Raw genomic sequence first — 19,878 nt, 5'->3', positions numbered from 1 at the left:
TTAGGCAACTTAACAAAAAACAAATATATACCCATTTCAATTATTTATTTTTACCAGTGAAACCAATATAACATCTCCACATTCACAAATATACATTTCTGACATTCAAAAACAAAACAAAAACAAATCAGCGACCAATATAGCCACCTTTCTTTGCAAGGACACTCAAAAGCCTGCCATCCATGGATTCTGTCAGTGTTTTGATCTGTTCACCATCAACATTGCGTGCAGCAGCAACCACAGTCTCCCAGACACTGTTCAGAGAGGTGTACTGTTTTCCCTCCTTGTAAATCTCACATTTGATGATGGACCACAGGTTCTCAATGGGGTTCAGATCAGGTGAACAAGGTGGCCATGTCATTAGTTTTTCTTCTTTTATACCCTTTCTTGCCAGCCACGCTGTGGAGTACTTGGACGCGTGTGATGGAGCATTGTCCTGCATGAAAATCATGTTTTTCTTGAAGGATGCAGACTTCTTCCTGTACCACTGCTTGAAGAAGGTGTCTTCCAGAAACTGGCAGTAGGACTGGGAGTTGAGCTTGACTCCATCCTCAACCCGAAAAGGCCCCACAAGCTCATCTTTGATGATACCAGCCCAAACCAGTACTCCACCTCCACCTTGCTGGCGTCTGAGTCGGACTGGAGCTCTCTGCCCTTTACCAATCCAGCCACGGGCCCATCCATCTGGCCCATCAAGACTCACTCTCATTTCATCAGTCCATAAAACCTTAGAAAAATCAGTCTTGAGATATTTCTTGGCCCAGTCTTGACGTTTCAGCTTGTGTGTCTTGTTCAGTGGTGGTCGTCTTTCAGCCTTTCTTAGCTTGGCCATGTCTCTGAGTATTGCACACCTTGTGCTTTTGGGCACTCCAGTGATGTTGCAGCTCTGAAATATGGCCAAACTGGTGGCAAGTGGCATCTTGGCAGCTGCACACTTGACTTTTCTCAGTTCATGGGCAGTTATTTTGCGCCTTGGTTTTTCCACACGCTTCTTGCGACCCTGTTGACTATTTTTGAAACGCTTGATTGTTCGATGATCACGCTTCAGAAGCTTTGCAATTTTGAGACTGCTGCATCCCTCTGCAAGATATCTCACTATTTTTGACTTTTCTGAGCCTGTCAAGTCCTTCTTTTGACCTATTTTGCCAAAGGAAAGGACGTTGCCTAATAATTATGCACACCTGATATAGGGTGTTGATGTCATTAGACCACACCCCTTCTCATTACAGAGATGCACATCACCTATTATGCTTAATTGTTAGTAGGCTTTCAAGCCTATACAGCTTGGAGTAAGACAACATGCATGAAGAGGATGATGTGGACAAAATACTCATTTGCCTAATAATTCTGCACTCCCTGTATACCAGTTTTTAAATTGTGTTGATAGGCCACGTAAAACCAGAGTTATGATAAAAAAAAAATATGCAATGTTTGGTTTTCTTCCTGAATATTATCATTGTTTATATTTACTGTGGAAGAAAAACGGCGTATGAGGAAAACGCTCCAATCAAAAAATGATATGGCAACAAGGCATTTAGTTGTTTAGGAAGAGGGAAGTTTTAGGAGTGATGGTGGTGTTTTGAAATGTGAGAGATTTGCGACGTTTAGCGCAAATCTTGTGTAGTTAGTGTGTAGTGTAGTCAGTAGTTTTGTTGTGTGTGTCAGAACAATGAGGCGACTGCTGAATGTTACAGGTGTTACAGGAGTGATACATCTCCTGTTGTCAGGCCTGCAGGTATCAGGCTGTTGTTCTCCTTTATCTCATAGTGGACAGAAATTATTTTTTGGAGTGGCACAAATAATTTGTGTGGCATCAAATTTGATGCAGAACAGATGATTGTTCTGTAAATAGTTTGAAATGTTTATTTAAAAAACTGCCTTGGATGCTTTTTAGGTAAACAGCTGCAAAAAACTTTTTACTTTTTTGAAGAAGTAACTATATAAATAATTGCCCAACATTGGTCATTATATACTGTATTTTGCAGACAGAGAGTTACAGGACTCTCTCCCAGACCACAGACTCATACTCATAATACAAGTCAGAGCTTTATAAAAAAAAGAAAAAAAAAAGAAAAGAAAGTTGTGTTTTCAAAATTGGAGTACAAGTTATTATTATTTTTACTTCCAATAGTGTTAACAAACTGCACAGGTCATGAACAATATTTTTTTTTAAATTTTCATTGTAAGTGGGTTAAAGTATAGTCTAACGTAAATGTTGTAATTTGATTATTTTAATAAACCATGTAACTTGGATGGATTCGATGCTGGCGTGACCACAGTGCACTCGTCTGCTGTTGCTCACAGTGATCCAAGTGTCCTCTCAGGGAGTTTGTGTGTTCGCTTAGACACATGAAAAATTAGAGGGAACATTGCTGGGCAAGCAGATGGTATTATTCAAAGATATAAAGACGTGTGTGTGTGTGTGTGTGTGTGTGTGTGTGTGTGTGTGTGTGTGTGTGTGTGTGTGTAGTGAATCACTCTATAACAAAATATTTCCCAATACTTTCCACCTGTACTTGTCTCCGTAACATTAAATTCTCGATGTCATTTAATATTAAACTGCAGCTGACTGAGCCAGTGACGACCGGTTAGCGCATGCGCAAGCAGACCTAACAACAAGCGATCGGTTGTGAGATTCTGGTAATATGGGCATAGCTTTGGTATTTTAATGCTTCGGATAACGTAGAGTCAAATGAACAAAGGCTTGAAAATATTTTACTGTTACTACACGTGCACTGTAATTGCATTTCGGCCTTATCACTATGCCGGTAAGTCCCCACGCATGTTTGCATTTTTGTTTTGTTTGCAAACTGGGTTCCTCCCTTCCTCTGCTGATGTGATGCTAACCGGTTAGCACAGCTAACCTAGCCGTTGTTGTTGCTGTAGGATACAAAAAACCCCGCAGACTCATTCTTCCGACGTTGGGTTTTGCGTGTCACCTCAGATTTGGTGTTCTTGAGTGGTGCTTGCTAGCTAGCATTGTCATTTATGTTACTAGTCCAAGCGTATTTTTGCATAGCAAAAAAAGCTAGCGGCAAATGCAAAGCAGGTAACTCAAGCATAACCTCACCGTTAGCTAGCTTCTACAAATGTTACCCTCAGATTTAGTCCAAACTAATAAACTAGCTCCACTGAATCGACCTGACAGCTCTGCCCTTATATCCATGTTCGTAAAATAAAAGTTATTGCTACGTACTAGAAATAACTGTCTTTATTATGGTATTGTGGTCCTTTTTTTTTTCAGAGCCATAAGGTTGAGAAGCAGGAGGTCAGCGATAACGTTAAGGTCGTGGTGAGATGTCGTCCCCTCAACCAGAAAGAGACGACGATGGGCCACAAACAGGCCGTCATAGTGGATGAGATGCGTGGGACCATCACAGTCAACAAGCTGGAGACCCCCCACGAACCTCCCAAGACCTTTACTTTTGACACTGTTTTTGGTCCTGACAGTAAACAGCTGGATGTCTACAATCTCACAGCCCGCCCCATCATTGACTCAGTGTTAGAGGGTTACAATGGTATATTTAATGCGACTACACACATTGCTTTTTCAAATTAAGAAACCATTGCTGTTCTCTTTATTGGATTGTAAACTTTGCATTTTTTTCTTCTTTCTTATTTTCCACATGCATTATTTGAAGTAATGATTTTTATTTTCTTCTGTCCATTTCAGGCACAATCTTTGCATATGGGCAGACTGGCACAGGAAAAACTTTCACAATGGAGGGTGTGAGAGCGGTGCCAGGGCTCAGAGGGATAATCCCAAATTCCTTTGCTCATATTTTTGGGCACATTGCCAAGGCAGAGGGTGACACAAGGTAAGACCACAATCAGTTACACACAATTGATCCAGTCAATTGCAGACAACTTGGCAAAGAACAAGTTACATCTTTAGGACTTTTGTTAGTAGCAGCATTGTCACTAAAATGCATAGTTTGTTTCCATTTCTTTAGTCTACGCAAAAGCCAAAGATAACACTGTTTGACAGGCATAAAATAGTATTTTTGCACCAGCAAGGTGATTCCCAAACAGCTGTTAGCCAAAAACCTGGCAACTAGTATAGACCTGACACACAACCTAAGAGATTCAACTGCCCTTTCATTTGATCCATTTATGGTTAGCTGAAGCCTTGTTATAAATTGTGGCTGTCAAGAAGCCACAGTAGTGTATGTCAAAGGTGTAATGAGGATGTCTGTAACTGGCTTCACATAAACTCAGTCTTTGGTGAAGTGCGATGTTTATCCTCAAGTGTTGATCAAAGGAGCTTGCAAAGAAAAGCGTCTGGACTTCTTTAAGTTGCTTGAAGACGTTTCACCTCTCATCCGAGAAGCTTCTTCAGTTCTAAGGTCAAATGGTGGAGAGTCCCAGATATAACCTAGTGGGAGTAACCCCCCACAGAGGGACAAAAGGACCCCCTGATGATCCTCTAATCGCCTGAGCCACACCCAGTTTCACACCTTGGCTCAGGCGATTTTTTTAAATTCAAATTATTTAAAGGCTCCAAACCTTTAAGGGCTCTAAACAGAGCTCTTAAAGGTTTTGACCTAAACTGTTACAGGTAAAATATTTACAATTTACAGTTTGAAGTCTTAGTGAGTGTCTGATTTGCACTTACCTTCCACAGGTTTTTAGTTCGTGTTTCATACCTGGAGATTTACAACGAAGAGGTGCGGGATTTGTTGGGAAAGGACCAGCTGCAGAGGCTAGAGGTAACACTGCATTTACAATGAGTAACTTTTAACAAAGCGGTTCGGATAAAGTTGGCATTAAGGACACTATAGTCTTATCCATATATGACTATAGTATATTATTGCACGGTCTATACCTTGCAATATAAAGTGCCTTGAGGCGACTGTTGTGATTTTTAAATAGAATAGAATTGAACTGAAACCTTCCAGAAGATGGCTAAATTAATTTGATTATGTTCAGTGTTTTGCTAGTGTATTTCTGACAGCAGCTTTTCAACATTATGGTGTTGATTTTTTTTTTTTATGACAGGTGAAAGAAAGACCAGATGTTGGCGTGTACATAAAAGACCTGTCTGGTTACGTCGTGAACAATGCTGATGACATGGACAGGATCATGACACTGGGCCACAAAAACCGTAAGCAGAACACAGGCAGTACTGAAAGTGAAATAGATGCCACAAAGCTAAATGCTGATCTTCATTCCTCCTAACTGAGATATTTATCTCTTGTGATTAAAAAAAAAAAACCACACGTCAGAGTAAAAGGCTCTCACCCTACTTGTAGTAAATGGAAAATGGTGACTGCTAAAGAGTAAATGGGGAAATATGCAAAAATAACATTTTCAAAGTTTTAATTTCAGGTTCTGTTTTAATGTTACTGAATCAATCACCGTAATTATATTGTCTGGTCAAACCCTATTGTGGTATTTTTAGGGTCTGTTGGAGCCACAAACATGAATGAACATAGCTCGCGCTCTCATGCTATTTTTACCATCACCATCGAGTGCAGCGAGAAGGGCGTAGACGGCAACCAGCATGTGCGCATGGGAAAACTTCATCTGGTTGACCTTGCGGTATGTACTCTTGTACTACTAAACTAAAGGAGATGATATTGATATTGGGTGTATGTACTATATTCTTACAGTCCATGATATACCTCACTGCCATTAATTAAATATAGACTTTCACTACTTACAGGGCTCAGAAAGACAGGGCAAGACTGGAGCCACAGGTCAGCGTTTAAAGGAAGCAACAAAGATAAATCTGTCTCTCTCCACGCTGGGTAATGTCATCTCAGCCCTGGTGGATGGCAAGAGCACTCACGTTCCCTACAGGAACTCAAAACTGACCCGACTACTCCAGGATTCACTCGGTGGAAACTCCAAAACAATGATGGTACTGCTAAATTTGGGAAGCAGCGTGCTGTTGTCTTTGCAAGGATGGAAGGATTTATTATAATTAGAGAAACCTTGAATTCTTGCTTAAACCATAGATGTGTTTTTGAAAAATACTTTGGGTGATCTGTTTTGCTGTAACACCACAAAACAACTAACTCCTGACCTAACTAAAAAGCCAACTAACCCTTAAATTGAGGGGGATTTTTACAGTATTTTAAATGTTGAATTGAAAGTTTTTGCCTCACTTCTTTAAATGCAACACTTTAATTCCCTCCAGTGTGCAAATATAGGACCTGCAGACTACAACTATGATGAGACCATCAGTACCCTTCGCTATGCCAATAGGGCTAAAAACATCAAAAACAAAGCCAGGATCAACGAGGATCCTAAAGATGCCCTGCTGCGTCAGTTTCAGAAAGAGATCGAGGAGCTCAAGAAAAAGCTGGAAGAAGGTAAAAAACCAGAGCTTGAAGAAATCATTGCACTTTTTGATTTGCATATAATTTTTAACGCCACGTCTTTGTGAAATGCCACTTTGTGACGCATCTAGGTGAAGAGATCTCTGGCTCTGATGGCAGTGCATCAGAGGAGATGGATGAAGGTGACGATGAAGGAGGGGTGGCAGGAGATGGTCGAAGGAGAAGAAGAGGTAAAAACAGTTGTGAATGAGCACATAGATCGTTCAACCTTAAATCTGCTTACAGTGATGCTCTGCATAAGAGATGTTTTAGGCCTTATCACTGTCATCATTCTATTATGAGTCAGCACTGAGGTTGCTTTGATGCTGCTTGAATGTTCACAGTCTTCCTTAAACATAAGACCTCTTAGTTTCCCTGGTATTCTCACCTTCTTTTTTTAAAAAGTAGGTGTTAAATACTCATGAATTCGGTATGTGTTGCAGTGCTGGATGTTTTCTTGATGCTTTGTTCTATTTTTTTTTTTTTTTTTTTTATCTCAAATTGATGTGTGTGCATATTTTTCAGTTGGGACTTTTCTACTTGATATAGTATGAAGCTATTCTAAATTAATAGCAGCCAAACTGTCCGTATGCTGTGAGTAAGCTCGTCTGCTATGTTTGTTTATATGCATATGTGCACATTACAGAGCTGCAGTTGATATACCCGCAAACTGCAAAACAAACGCTGCTAGACCTTATCTCTCTTTTTTTATTTCTCATTGTGGGCTTTGTTGGGTATAGTACTTCCTCTTTTCCTTTACAGACAACATCAGTTCAAATTGTGACTGCACCTCCGCAGTGCCACTGTCCACTGAGGACAAACCTCAGAATAGTGAGTTAGAGCAGCACTCTGCTCACCAACCCACCTGCCTACAAATTTAAGCCCTTTTCACACATGAGACAGATACATTTGCTGTGCCGTGTACTTTTGCGCTTTATTGGCTGTTTGCTTTCATGAATACTAGACGCAGTTCTTTGACAAGTCTTGTTCCCATTTTAGTTTCCCCAAACAATGTAACCTTTTTAGACAGATGCTCCTAAGCAGTTTCACAGTAAAGTAAATATGATCCGTAATTATATAGTCTATATTTCTAGTTTTTTAAAGTTTTTTGCCCTCCGTATTTCCTAATTAGCTTGTTGCAACTCTTCGAATGGGGATTAAAATAAAGATTAAACGATGGCTTGTATGCTGTTTATAGTTTTTCTTGTTATGCTCTGTAAAAGAGCATGAATGAAAGCTGAATACCAACCTCATGTCTAATAAAGACAGAATTTTTTTTTCTTCATGCCGTGGATGTAGGTGGTTTTCTTTAGGGGATTTCCTAAGGCCTCGATGTCCCGTCAATGACTCAAGTAATTTGCTGCATTTCCTCTTTAGTGGTCAGCTTACCTAGTTACCTGTTACTATTTTTCACTGTGGTTATTGCAGTTGTCTGGGTTCTGAAGATTTTCTCAATTTTCACTATTTTTAGTGAAAATTCATATATATTTTTAATGTCCTCTTTGTTTGTTAAAAGCCTTGATCAGTTGATGTAATGGAGAAAGCCTTAAACCCCTTTATTTTTTCTTTTGTTATTATATTTACAATTAGCATCAGGATTGCATTGCTGGATTACAAGGAAGCATGCAATCTTTTGGGGTGTTGATCCTAGTTTGGTAATTCTACATTGTGTTTGTGAATTACAGGACATGTGTGAAAAGGGGCTTTGTACTATCCTTGACACACTGCCACTCCTGTAGGCTCACAGCGTAATCCCGCTTCCCGACTGCTCCACACACCTTCATTGTCATCTCCCAGGCCTTGTTAGGGTTTCCATAAAACTGATTGCAAGTTTGTCCGTTGAATGAAGGTGCTCATGCTGCAGATTCCTGAATCCACTCAGTCCATTAATTTGGGGTATCTGCCCAGCTGGACAACTCTTTGTGAAAGGTTGATGTTATCTGAAGAATATTTTCTATTATTCTTCTTTACAGATGACCCGAATGATCAGTTTTTGTGCATGACAGTTCAATATCCTCACTTTATACCTGCTCAAATTGTGATTTCTTTAAGACCTAATTCACCCACATTATGTTTCATTATGGGTTTTTTTTTCTTTCCTGTGTGTCTTATGACTGGCATCACTAAAAGATGCCTCTCATCTCATCAGCATTTTTATTTATATATATATATATATATATATATATATATATATATATATAATTTTGTTTCAATTTATAGAGATGTAAGACTTTCCGAATCACTCTGTAATGTGTTGCTCTTTCTTTCTCCTCCTTTTGGTGCAAATGATGCCTGTCTGACTTGCTATACACCTCTTAATTGAAGAAGAAAGAGGTTGGTGTAAGAGTCTACATGGTCAAACTGTCCTTTACAAACAATGTTTTTTGCTCACTTAAAATGATCAAGATTGCCAACACGTGCTTTAGTAGCTTTTCACTAACCGATTGGATAACTGCTGATTGTATAAGCACTGCTAGCATTTTTCTGTTTGTCCATTGTCTGACTGCCACCCTTAATACTTACTCTTTTCATAAGCACCATATCATCCTCGCATTTCTTATAGTTTCCCTTATTCATAGGTTTTGCATATACTAACTTTGATTATTTAATACTGTGCACTAGCAAGCTAGAAACATATGCACATGGATCCTACTAGCATTCCCTTTATAAGGACTCATTCAGAAGACCAACAGGTTTGCTCAGAAACTGCACAGATTAAATAATACTAATGCTGATTGTTAAAGAGGAATGAATCTGCCTTTAAATGATCCAATACCTATACAGTGACAAGTGCTTGTTAAACAACCACTAAGGCTCTTTGCTGTCCTATGTGTGTCTGTTCAGGAAGGAAGAAGGTTTCCCCAGACAAGATGGTGGAGATGCAGGCAAAGATTGAAGAGGAAAGAAAGGCTTTGGAGGCCAAGCTAGACATGGAGGAGGAGGAGAGGAACAAGGCAAGAGCAGAGCTTGAGAAGAGGGAGAAGGACCTTCTTAAAGCCCAGTGAGTCAATAAAGAGAAAATAAATTCTATTTTTGATTAAAAATCATTTGTGGTATTTGCTAATTTTGGTAATTGGTGGGCCTTTTAAAATGTCAGGCAGGAGCATCACCTCCTGCTAGAGAAATTGTCGGCTTTAGAAAAGAAGGTGATTGTGGGTGGGGTGGACCTCTTGGCCAAAGCTGAGGAGCAGGAGAAGCTTTTGGAGGAGTCCAACAATGAACTCGAAGAGCGTCGCAAGAGAGCAGAGCAGCTGCGGAAGGAACTGGAGGAAAAAGAGGTACGGATAAATAACGTCACTGAATCCACGCATTATCTCATCCTTTCCTAAGTTTGGCAGCTGATAGTCACGCTGTTGACGGTAATGTCACAATAATGAATCAGCATTACCACTTGGGAAATTCTTCTTTACCTGTTGTACCACATTGTAACCACAATAAAGCAACACATACATTCGGAAATTAAACCTGTAACCCATATCTGTCAGCTACCCTGGAGAGAATATCTCATGTATGTATGTTTTGTTTGCTTGCTGACCAGTGGTTTTAAAAAAAACCAGCTAAATTAATAGTTTTACAATTTGTTTTAGTTTTTTTGTTTATTTTTGGGCAACATTTTGCTTCAAAAAATTGCGACTCTTTTGCCACTCATAGCTAACCATTATCCTGTCGTGCTTCACTGAGATGACAGGATATGCTGACAGTTACATTGCTTGTTTTTTAGAGAAATTATTGCATCACTGTGGTTGGAAATATGGTTAGAAGTTAATACTACACACTTTCATGTGCAAATTGATTATGATCGATGTTCAGATAAAAGTTGAAACTCATGTCCTTTTAGTTTAATGTCTGAATTAAAGATATTTGAAAGCTTTATTTTTTTCTTATTATTATTATTAAAAGTGATATTTTGATTTTTTGCTGTTTATTTGTGGCTGTTCCTGCTTGCAGCTCGATGGTATAATGTCCTTTACCATACACACAATATATTTTTGTAAACCCAAACAAAAGCTTGCAAAAGTACCTTGATTGTGCATAATCACAAACCTCGTCCCTCTTAAAACAGCAAGAACGTTTGGATATAGAAGAGAAGTATACTAGCCTGCAGGAAGAGGCTCAAGGAAAGACCAAGAAGCTGAAGAAAGTATGGACCATGCTGATGGCTGCCAAATCTGAAGTAAGTTTAACAAAGGGTTGCACCATAAATGATCATTATTCTTTGACTTGTTCCCTGTCGGGACAGAAGGGTGACCATTATGAGACACTAAAGTATTGCTATTATTAATTGTGTATGCAGCATGTATATTCAGATTTAATCAAATAGCTCTTTGTGGCTAGATGTATTATCAGTTTAGCAGAAACTGATCCGCTAGCATTGTTGTTTTTCATCGGTTAGATGGCAGATCTGCAGCAAGAGCATCACAGAGAAATCGAAGGCCTCCTCGAGAATATCCGCCAGCTGAGCCGAGAACTCCGGCTCCAGATGCTCATCATAGACAACTTTATTCCCCAGGAATACCAGGTGTGTGTGCGTGCGTGCGCATGTGTGGGCTTTTAAGAGAAGTCCAGATAACGCAATGACAGTAGAAGTACTGTAATATTAGACATCTTTAGTTACAAGGCTAATCTGATACTTGTATTTACCTGTTATTTAAACATACACACATTAAGCATACATCATCTAAATCTGACATGAATTGAGTGGGGTTGTTTTTATATTGTTGTTGGCTTTATTTATTGTTGTTTTACTTCTGCTTCCTCTACATCAGGGGTCGGCAACCCTAGGCACCCGTGCCAGGGTTAAGTGATGGCACGACCATAGCTGGACTGGCCATCGGGCATACCGGGCATTTGTTCGGTGGGCCGATGATTTTTTTTTGTTTGTTTGTTTGTTTTTGTAACGGTATAAACAATGAAAGGTAGTAGATTGGCCAGATGCTGGCCGGTGTGTAAAAATAACTCAGTTTTTGGTGGTGGATATGGCGTAGCTTCCACAGATTCAGTAATATTAGCAAGTGGTGGCCAGCAGGTGGATGAGAGAAAGGGGAGGCAACAGGAGAGACCAGAGGCGGGGCCGGTCCGAGTGTCAGGTGAACTGAACTTTAGGTAAGAAGTTATGACTTGCAGTCTATCTGGGTCAGATATAAACCAAGTTTAGGTGGAGTTTATTTTCGTTGTGCTGACTTTTTACAGTCAGTTACAATAACTCGTACTGCATACTAGCTAGCACGACAGAGTTTCTATACAGCTGGGTGGGTGCTTTGATGTTACTGATAGTGAACTTTATTTTATTCATACGGTTAGTTAGTAGAGTTGCCAACCATCCCGTAAAAAGACGGAATCGTCCTGTGTTCAGAGAAAATATTACGCGTTTCGTATTGAGCTGAAAAGGAACACAGTTTGTCCTGTACTTCAGCTACAGTGAAAAAGGCACAAAGCTGGAGTTTTTCTATCTTTATGCTGTCAGCTGCATCTTCTCCTCTCATTCTCTCCCCTCCCTCTCCTGTTGCTACTTCAATCATGAAACTGATCAATGAGCAGCTGATCGGCTTTTCTCTCTTGTTTGTTTATCGCCCACTTTGCGCCAGAAAGAGGAAACCGCTGGATTTCGCGCTAAACAACAGCAGCATGTTCAAGCTTGATCAGCTGTTGTTAGAATTTATTTAATATTAATTTCTAGTATCAGCTGATGTTTGCTGGAGCCACAGCCGTAAAAGCTGCTGGTCATGATGTCGGTTTGGATATGTGGTGAGAGGGAAACATGAAGATGAAACCAGGAGATGTTCTTACTGAATCATCAGAGCTGAACAGGTGATGGAGAAACAGGTTTACCTTTTAGGTGACATGAATGAGTTGAAGGGAAGTTATGAACTGTTTCTGAGAGACAAATAACACCAGCATCCTTTTCTATGTAACTGACAGTTGGTAACTGTGCAGGGGCGGGTCTAGCAAAGTTTTGCTAGGGGGCCAGGCAGGGCATTTACAGGGAAAGGTGGGGCACAAAGAAAAACTTTCTTATTCTCATTTAAAATGTCTGGCTGTTATTAAATAATTATCTGAAGCTTACAACCAAAGTTTTTATCTGACGTAAAATGTATAGAAATCATACATATACCAACAAGATTGTACATCACTGTCACAACAGCATTTGTTTTCATTCAAAGGCTTTATAGCTTTAATACCTGGTGGGCCGGTCTCTAGTCAAAATGCCTGGGCTGTTTTTTTTTGTTTTTTTTTTTTTTTTTGTCCCAGTCCAGCCCTGGGCAAGACACGCAGTGAATTAATCTGAGAAGGTGCATTAAAAAATAAATGGTCGCGCCAGCGGTGCACATCAGAAATGAGCTGCATAGACATATTAGTTGTGCCACTTCTTAATGACGGTATCTTAGCTAACAACCCCAACTACCAGATTCAACTTGTAATTGGCTAAAAATAACTTAGCCTACTGGTGAGAGGGATGTTGTTAGCTTTCCACATTCCGACACTTCAAAAGCTTCAGGAGCTTTCCGCTCAGCACAGCATCAGCACCATGGAAATACACGGATACAGACTCGTTTTTGGGACTTTCAGGTGTATGGACCAATGTTTTATTTTCTGATCACACCAGAAAGCTTTAATGAGCAGCTGGATTTGTCTTGCATTAACTGGCTGAGTTAATGCCAGTTAATGCAACATCGAAGCAGCTGGAATCCACAGCTGTGCGTGTTCATGGAGCTGCATTTTCACCTGCTGGACATCACTACCTGACAAGTTTAACTGTCTTCAAAACATTGCAGAGGCCTTATTGACAGTATTTGGCTCTGCATGTCTGTGTGAGCAGATTTTCTCTCACATGAAGAGTGTCCTCAGGTAGCCGTCTGAATGCTGGACACTTGAAGACCTGTGTCTCTGAGTGGGAGACCAGAGATCACATTAACATGTGTATCCCTGTATTAACAAACATGCCATATTGGCTCAGTTTATTTTTCTTATCATTGTTGTGAGGAAATAGCATTTTCTGTTGTACAGTTCATTTGCTGTTATGGAGTTCTTGTTATGGATAAAAAGTGTCTTTTTTTTTTGTTTCAAAATAGCTGATAACTATTCGCTGATAGCTGCAAACATCTGCAAACAAATATAATTCTATGAAGTGGTTCTATATAGTGTGTAACTGTTAATATAGAGCGTTATTAAATTTATTGCTAATGCAATCATATGACACACTGACTTCTGAGGAAATTTTAGACGGCACTCGTCATCAGAAAGGTTGCCTACCCCTGCTCTACATCTTTTGTCATAGAGACACAGTTCAGACACCTTGTGCATGTGTTTTACTCTTTCTGAATTATTTAATAATTTTTAATTAATAATTTGTTTTGAAAATCTGCCCTTACTCAAAGTAATGGTAGGTCTGAATTGGACTAATTAACTGTCAGATGTTAGAATCAAAACAATTGTCTCTAACCTGCCCACAGTTTTCAATCTTTAGGCATGAATTTTTGTCTTGTATGCTGAATGACCCCTCCTTTTACTTACAGGAATTAACCAACATGCTTGAAAATGTCAGCTTTGATAATTATAGCTGCCAATTATTTATTTGAAGTTATCAAGATGATCAGATTGTGTGAGATTTTCAAAATAAAAGCCATATTAAAAACTGAAGGATATACTTAGAAATATCACATTTTCTAAATAAAACCCTATTGTTATTGTTGTTCTTTCCATATTTTTTTCCAATGTTTTTAACAATGATTAAAAAAACAACCAAAAGTCTCACAGTAGCAACAAACCCCTCTGTTTCTTTTTTGGTTGTTGTTTTTTTTCCAGAAATTCCACATATTTGATCCACATAATGAAAGTTTTGATTATTAGTGAACTTCTGTAAATCTTTAATCCTGATATGGTATTAACGATTATTAATGGGGAAATGGTATTTGTAGGAAGATGTCAGTTGTAATGACATGCCACTGACAGTAATGAATAGCATTTTCCTAAAGATCTGTGCCTTTGTTAATAAGAGAGAGGATTTGTTACTGCTGGACCTTTGTGAATTTTGCCAACCAGCAACAGAGTGACTGTTGTGACCAAATAATTATTTTTCACATCTACAAACATAGATTTAAATTTTGTTTCATATATCCCAGGAAATTAAAAGAAGAGCATCCAAGCAAGATGTTGTAGAGTAGACCGCAAACAGAGTAACACAGGGTCAGATTTAATCAGCTTTACTTTGGCCAACACACATCCATAGGAGAAGAAGCTATTAAGGTTTATCTACTAATTTAAAACAGGATGTTTGCGTAGTACGATGTTGTTAGAAAGCTATGTTGTAGTGCTGAATGAGATGTTGTGACAGATATACAAGCCAAATTTGTTTTTACCAAAGTACCTACAAAAAGACATAGACTGTGCGATAGTGCTCTTCACAGTATGTGTGCGCACATCAGCAGGAAGACAAAAAGCTGCGTTTGTAATTTGTTTGACAAACACATAATTTCTGTAGCTTTGCCTCTGTACACCACAACAGTGAATTTTCAATCCATCAATATGTGATTGAAGCGCAGACTTTGAGCTTGAATTGGAGGGGTTTATGAAAATGTGGCAGACCAATTAACGTCACAGACCAGGATCGTCAAGTGCTGAAAGGGCACGACACGCTCTGATGACCCAGTAACTGTAGAGCTCCTAGCCTCCTCTGCCAGTAATAACATCACAGAAACTAATGTGCCTCTAGCTAGGCATGGGTTTCCATGGGCGAGCAGCTCTAGTAGGTGTTGTGTGTAGGTTACCAAGTATTTTGTCCAAGTCGTGTATATGTGCATAGTAGATGTGAAAAGAGATAACAGATTTCAAAAGTGGTGCAATTCAAAATCTAGTAGACATACATGCATTTAAACTCAGATGTACAAACTGGAAAAGCTGCTTCTTTCTTTACTCAAACATTAGTAATGAGCTTCCTGTACGATTACATTTTTACATGGGAAGCAACATCTACCAGCATTAAACATTTTCATTGAGAAGCAGGCAAACAGGAAGGTTGCATGGCCTTCCAAGTAGCCTACAAAACTGTCAGCTGACCAGTTTTTCTTTGACAAGCAGAAAGAAATGTTACTTTTGCTGTTTTCTCACCATGCAACATATCTCATCTTCAACTTCCAGATAGTGCTTCTGATAATCTCTCATGTTTTGCTTGTAGGAGATGATAGAGAACTATGTGCACTGGAATGAGGACATTGGAGAGTGGCAGCTGGTGAGCTCACTTTGCACAGCTAATTCACACACTGGTGCACAGTCTAATCAGCATCCGTTTAAAGAGTTTCACTCCTTCTTTCTGGTGATTTGTCTCTCTTTTAGAAATGTGTGGCTTACACTGGCAACAACATGAGAAAACAGACCCCTGCTCCAGACAAAAAAGAAAAAGATGTGAGTTGTGGAAAGTTGTTTTTATGTAATCATTGATGTTGTGGATTTTTTTTCTCTCTTTACATTGTAATTCTGACCTCTTTTCTTTTCTCCTTGTCACTGTAGCCATTTGAGGTGGATCTGTCTCATGTGTATCTAGCCTACACAGAGGAGAGTATGCGGCAGTCGCTGATGAAACTAGAGAGGCCCAGGACCTCTAAAAGTAGCAAGAGTGGCCGTCCCAAGACGGGGCGAAGGTAGAGAGCTTTCTACACAAATCAGTACCTTGTGTTTTAATATTGACTACCTGTCCCCTGTGTAGTTCACACACATTTTCCTCCCCCATCTACATTTGTCATAGCAGTATGTAATACACTTCTGTTTCCTCTTAGTTAACAAATATGAACTTGAATGTACAATGTACTTGAATGTGATTTGACCCAGTTTGGTTTGCATGGGTTGGACTGCATCTTGTCTGCAAGATGAATGACCGAAATGTTAAAAAAGGAAGGAAAAAAAAAACTTCCACAATAATTTTTTTTTTTTTTTTTTTAACAGGCCAGCTAATAGCTACCATTAACCAACAACACCAAAATTCAAACTTGCACCTCTTTCTAATGTTGGCCTTTTTATTCCCTTAGTGCTGAATTTGGATCAGATTATTGCTCCTGGCTGACTGTTGCAATCGCGTTCCTGCGCTTGCTTATCATGGAGAGAGATGGTTGATTTCTACTTAATTTTTCTGTTACCCCAGCTGCAGTTATCACAGAGGAAGATCTTCCTCACGTAGTTACACTGAGGCAGAGTTAAAGTACTAATCAGGTCAAACTGATTGTTTTTTTTGTTTGTTTTTTTAGTTTAAGCTTAGATGCAAAAACAGATCAAGTGTAAATGGGTTCTTTAGATGCAGGGTTCAGAATAATTTGTTAAACAGTGAGCTGGTTATCTCCATGTGTACTTGTAGATCAGTGACATTTCTACTTATGTTTTATCTTTTTTGTTTTTTTGTTCTTGAGTTCGACTGCATGAATATGAAGTGCATGCAGTCCAAGTGAAGAACAGGGTGATCAATTTAAATATAGCGTTGAGTTCCTGAATATCGTTTGGGAACTCAAACATTTAGCAACTCTTCATAATTAGTGTATTTATAGCAGTTTGATATGAGCTGTAAGCATGATGGTGTTAGTCAATATCATGATATGCTGCTTTTCTGAGAACTGAGCAGGCTGAAAAGCTCTTTGAAATGCTTGATAACGTTTATCGCACACCCATCTCCACACAGGAAAAGATCTGCAAAGCCAGACGCTGTGATCGAATCCCTTCTGCAGTGATGACAGCACAGAGGAGAGCCCCAGTGCACTGCAACTCTCGTGTTACCTGAAAGAAGCTGTTGGTCCAGTTTATGACCAAACACTATCTAAAAGATTATCTGCATACTTTAAATAACTCATACGGTTTTACATGTAAAAGAGTTGCACCTGTGATAGGACTTTAGACTTCTTGGCCTGGAGGACCTGTTATATGTATTGTGGTATTTTTATGTTGCTTTGGGACATTTTTCAGCTGCACCATAACCATAAATATATACATTTCTCTTTTGAAAATGTCTTAAATCCTGACAGAAACTCACAGAAACAGAGCTGTGAGCTTCTAAACTGATTTCCTGCAATGTGACCAACTGGTTTGTGTTAAGTGGTTCGTGCGGATATTAATGTGTTATGATTAATTTCTGATTGCGTGTGCAATTTCACAGAAATCATTTGGGTAAAAGGTTAAAGTATTTAAATAATTATATACACGAAAAGTTTGCTTTATACTCGTTCCTGTAGGTAAGGAGCATAGGAGCATGCATGTCAGTCAACTCTTACTGCTAATAGCTAAAATAGGAAAGTCATCTTTTTATTGTCAGATGTCAGGACACTGTGTTATATTATTATAACGAGATACTACATGCATATGGTATGCCTTAGTATAATGCACTAGTAGGAATTTTTGTGAAGATGATTTCATTTCATGGTGTTTTATAGTAGAGGCAAAATGGCTTTTATTTGGTATCATACTGTATTATCATACTGTCAACTGTTTACAATCCCTAAACCACTGGGTTTTTTTTTTGTTTTTGGTTTTTTTTTTTGGGGGGGGGGGTGTTATTTATTAAATTATTCCACATGTTTTATCTCACATTCTGGATGCTCTTTGTGTTTCAGAATTAAAATGTTAGAAACTAGAAGAGATTATCATGATTACACCACCACACCAGAAACAGCTCAGCTGGCTTTCAGAATGAATTTCTAAACTAACCTAATTGATGTCATATTTGTTTTTTCTTTATCTTTTGCATAAAACAACTTTTTACTGAACAGTTTTACCCACAAATACTTTCAGGGTGTGATTTACCAAGGATCCCCACCGCCCCCTGCTCTTTTGATCCCCCTGTGGGACAAACCAGAATACAGGTGGAAGTGATCTTGATCCCTCTTTTCATGATGGCACCACACATGAAAGATGATCGGACATGTTACACACGCCTGATCATCTGCATGAGCATTCCCAGCACAATGGTCCATCGATAACTTCATTTGTGAGAATCTTTTGTATTCTTTGTGCAGGCTGTGATCAGCTGATCTGTTCTGTTGTCAGCCTTGAGGTTTACTGCTCTTTGTGGATTTAACCGTCTGAATTCAGCATTTCATGTGCTGTCACAGCTCCTTACCAGCTCACAGGCAGTATCAAAGGTACAATCTTATGAGTAAAACTACACGCCCCATTTCAGAAGCCGAAAAGGTTTGCTACAACACCTAACAATGATCGGCTATCTTATTAAAAATAAGAGAATTTGTTTTAGACTTAAAGCTGAAAGTCATCAGTGCAACTGAATCAGCAAACTCTCATGTTTCCTTGTAGAAATAAATCATATTTATTCACATTATTTTTACATCATATTTATAGATGGTTGTCAGTGCACTTGCAGTGGGGTCCGCCCCACAGTTTGAGAACCACAGATCTAATCAAAAAGTGATCTTAAACACCACATCCTGCTCTACACTAGTCCAGTATAGTCCATTAGTGTAAACTGCACTAAATTTCCACATATTTTAATACCATTAAAATACCATATTTCAATAGCACAAAATTCCAGTGATTCAATTTGTTTTCAGGTCATTTCTTAATATGAAATAACTTCAGGGACACATGTACAGATCCACTGTCTGACTTAAAAATCTGCACATCATCGGGCAAAGCGGGGATGAAAGGGATAAAAGGATGTGCACACTGCTTTTGAATTTGATGGAGGAGTTATCGCCATGCCGTCAGCTGGAAGCAACGCTAGGCTTCAGCGCAGAGGAAATGAACTCGCCAGAAAGCATTTTGTATGTAACAGCAGATTTCAACATTCACTCACTAGTCGAAGGTTCCTGCTCGTCCCAGTTTAACCTCGATCTACATTGCAGCCATGCAGCAGGGCTTGCTATCTGTGTGACATCCTGCTGGAAACCACAGAGGCAGGCATCATTCACTGCATCAAATCAAAAGTTACAACTGGCGGCTCATGGTGATGTGAAACGGGTCACATAGCCGAGTCATTGTCATCTATTTATTGACTTTCAAACTGTGAAAGTCTGGTATTTGTGTCAGTAAATGAACCGGGGGTTGCCCCGCAGAGAGGTGGCTCAAAGAGGGATGAGGTGCTACAAATGGGCTGTTTCTGCTTTCCTGCGTGGGAAGTGGTCACCATCAACAGACCGCTTTCTCAGGCAGACAAAGAAGCCTACGCTCTACTCAGGCAGGCCCTGTTTGTTTATTTATGAATGACATGTTTTAAAAAACATTTAATAATTTAATCATTTATATTGGTAAGAAGCATGCGACTGATGCACACATTAATTTTAAATAAAGAGATAAAGATAGGCTATAAATCCAGTGATCACATGTCTAAATCATTAACATGCCTGGCTGAAGTTCATAATTATCCCATAAACGTTACACACTGATGGCAGTAATGAGTAATAAATACACAAACACACATCAATAGGTGTAAAAATCAAAGTAATGACAAGTGCTCCTTTTTGTTTTAATTTATTTGTATATAAATAGAAAACGTGAAAAAAGTAATAAATATGTCATTAAATAAGTCCATAAATATATTTACAGTTGCAATAAACTTGGGGATAACTCT

General features: G+C 39.1%; 1 protein-coding gene across 1 annotated transcript; it reads left to right on the top strand.

Moving 5' to 3' along the window:
* Window positions 1-2,599: 2,599 nt before the first annotated feature.
* kif3a (kinesin family member 3A) lies at window positions 2,600-17,856 on the top strand. Its single transcript, XM_080900588.1, has 17 exons — window positions 2,600-2,768; window positions 3,245-3,518; window positions 3,674-3,818; window positions 4,625-4,709; window positions 4,999-5,104; window positions 5,402-5,541; window positions 5,666-5,863; window positions 6,143-6,317; window positions 6,416-6,514; window positions 9,168-9,324; window positions 9,421-9,601; window positions 10,387-10,497; window positions 10,717-10,842; window positions 15,496-15,549; window positions 15,654-15,722; window positions 15,828-15,958; window positions 16,984-17,856. The coding sequence occupies exons 1-17, from the start codon at window positions 2,763-2,765 to the stop codon at window positions 17,030-17,032; spliced, it is 2,106 nt and encodes a 701-aa protein (XP_080756714.1). The 5' UTR covers window positions 2,600-2,762; the 3' UTR covers window positions 17,033-17,856.
* Window positions 17,857-19,878: the final 2,022 nt, after the last annotated feature.

Source organism: Rhamphochromis sp. 'chilingali' (genome assembly GCF_963969265.1).
Source record: "Rhamphochromis sp. 'chilingali' genome assembly, chromosome: 13".
Taxonomy (NCBI): Eukaryota; Metazoa; Chordata; class Actinopteri; order Cichliformes; family Cichlidae; genus Rhamphochromis; species Rhamphochromis sp. 'chilingali'.
The sequence above is the reverse complement of the archived record's forward strand: the minus strand, read 5'-3'. Positions and strand labels throughout refer to the sequence as shown.

What these genes read in the sequence shown, in the direction of transcription:
- kif3a (XM_080900588.1), top strand. An exon ending in AGTGTTAGAGGGTTACAATG is followed by an intron (nt 3,519 to 3,673) that starts GTATATTTAATG and finishes TGTCCATTTCAG; the next exon opens with GCACAATCTTTGCATATGGG. An exon ending in AAGGCAGAGGGTGACACAAG is followed by an intron (nt 3,819 to 4,624) that starts GTAAGACCACAA and finishes TACCTTCCACAG; the next exon opens with GTTTTTAGTTCGTGTTTCAT.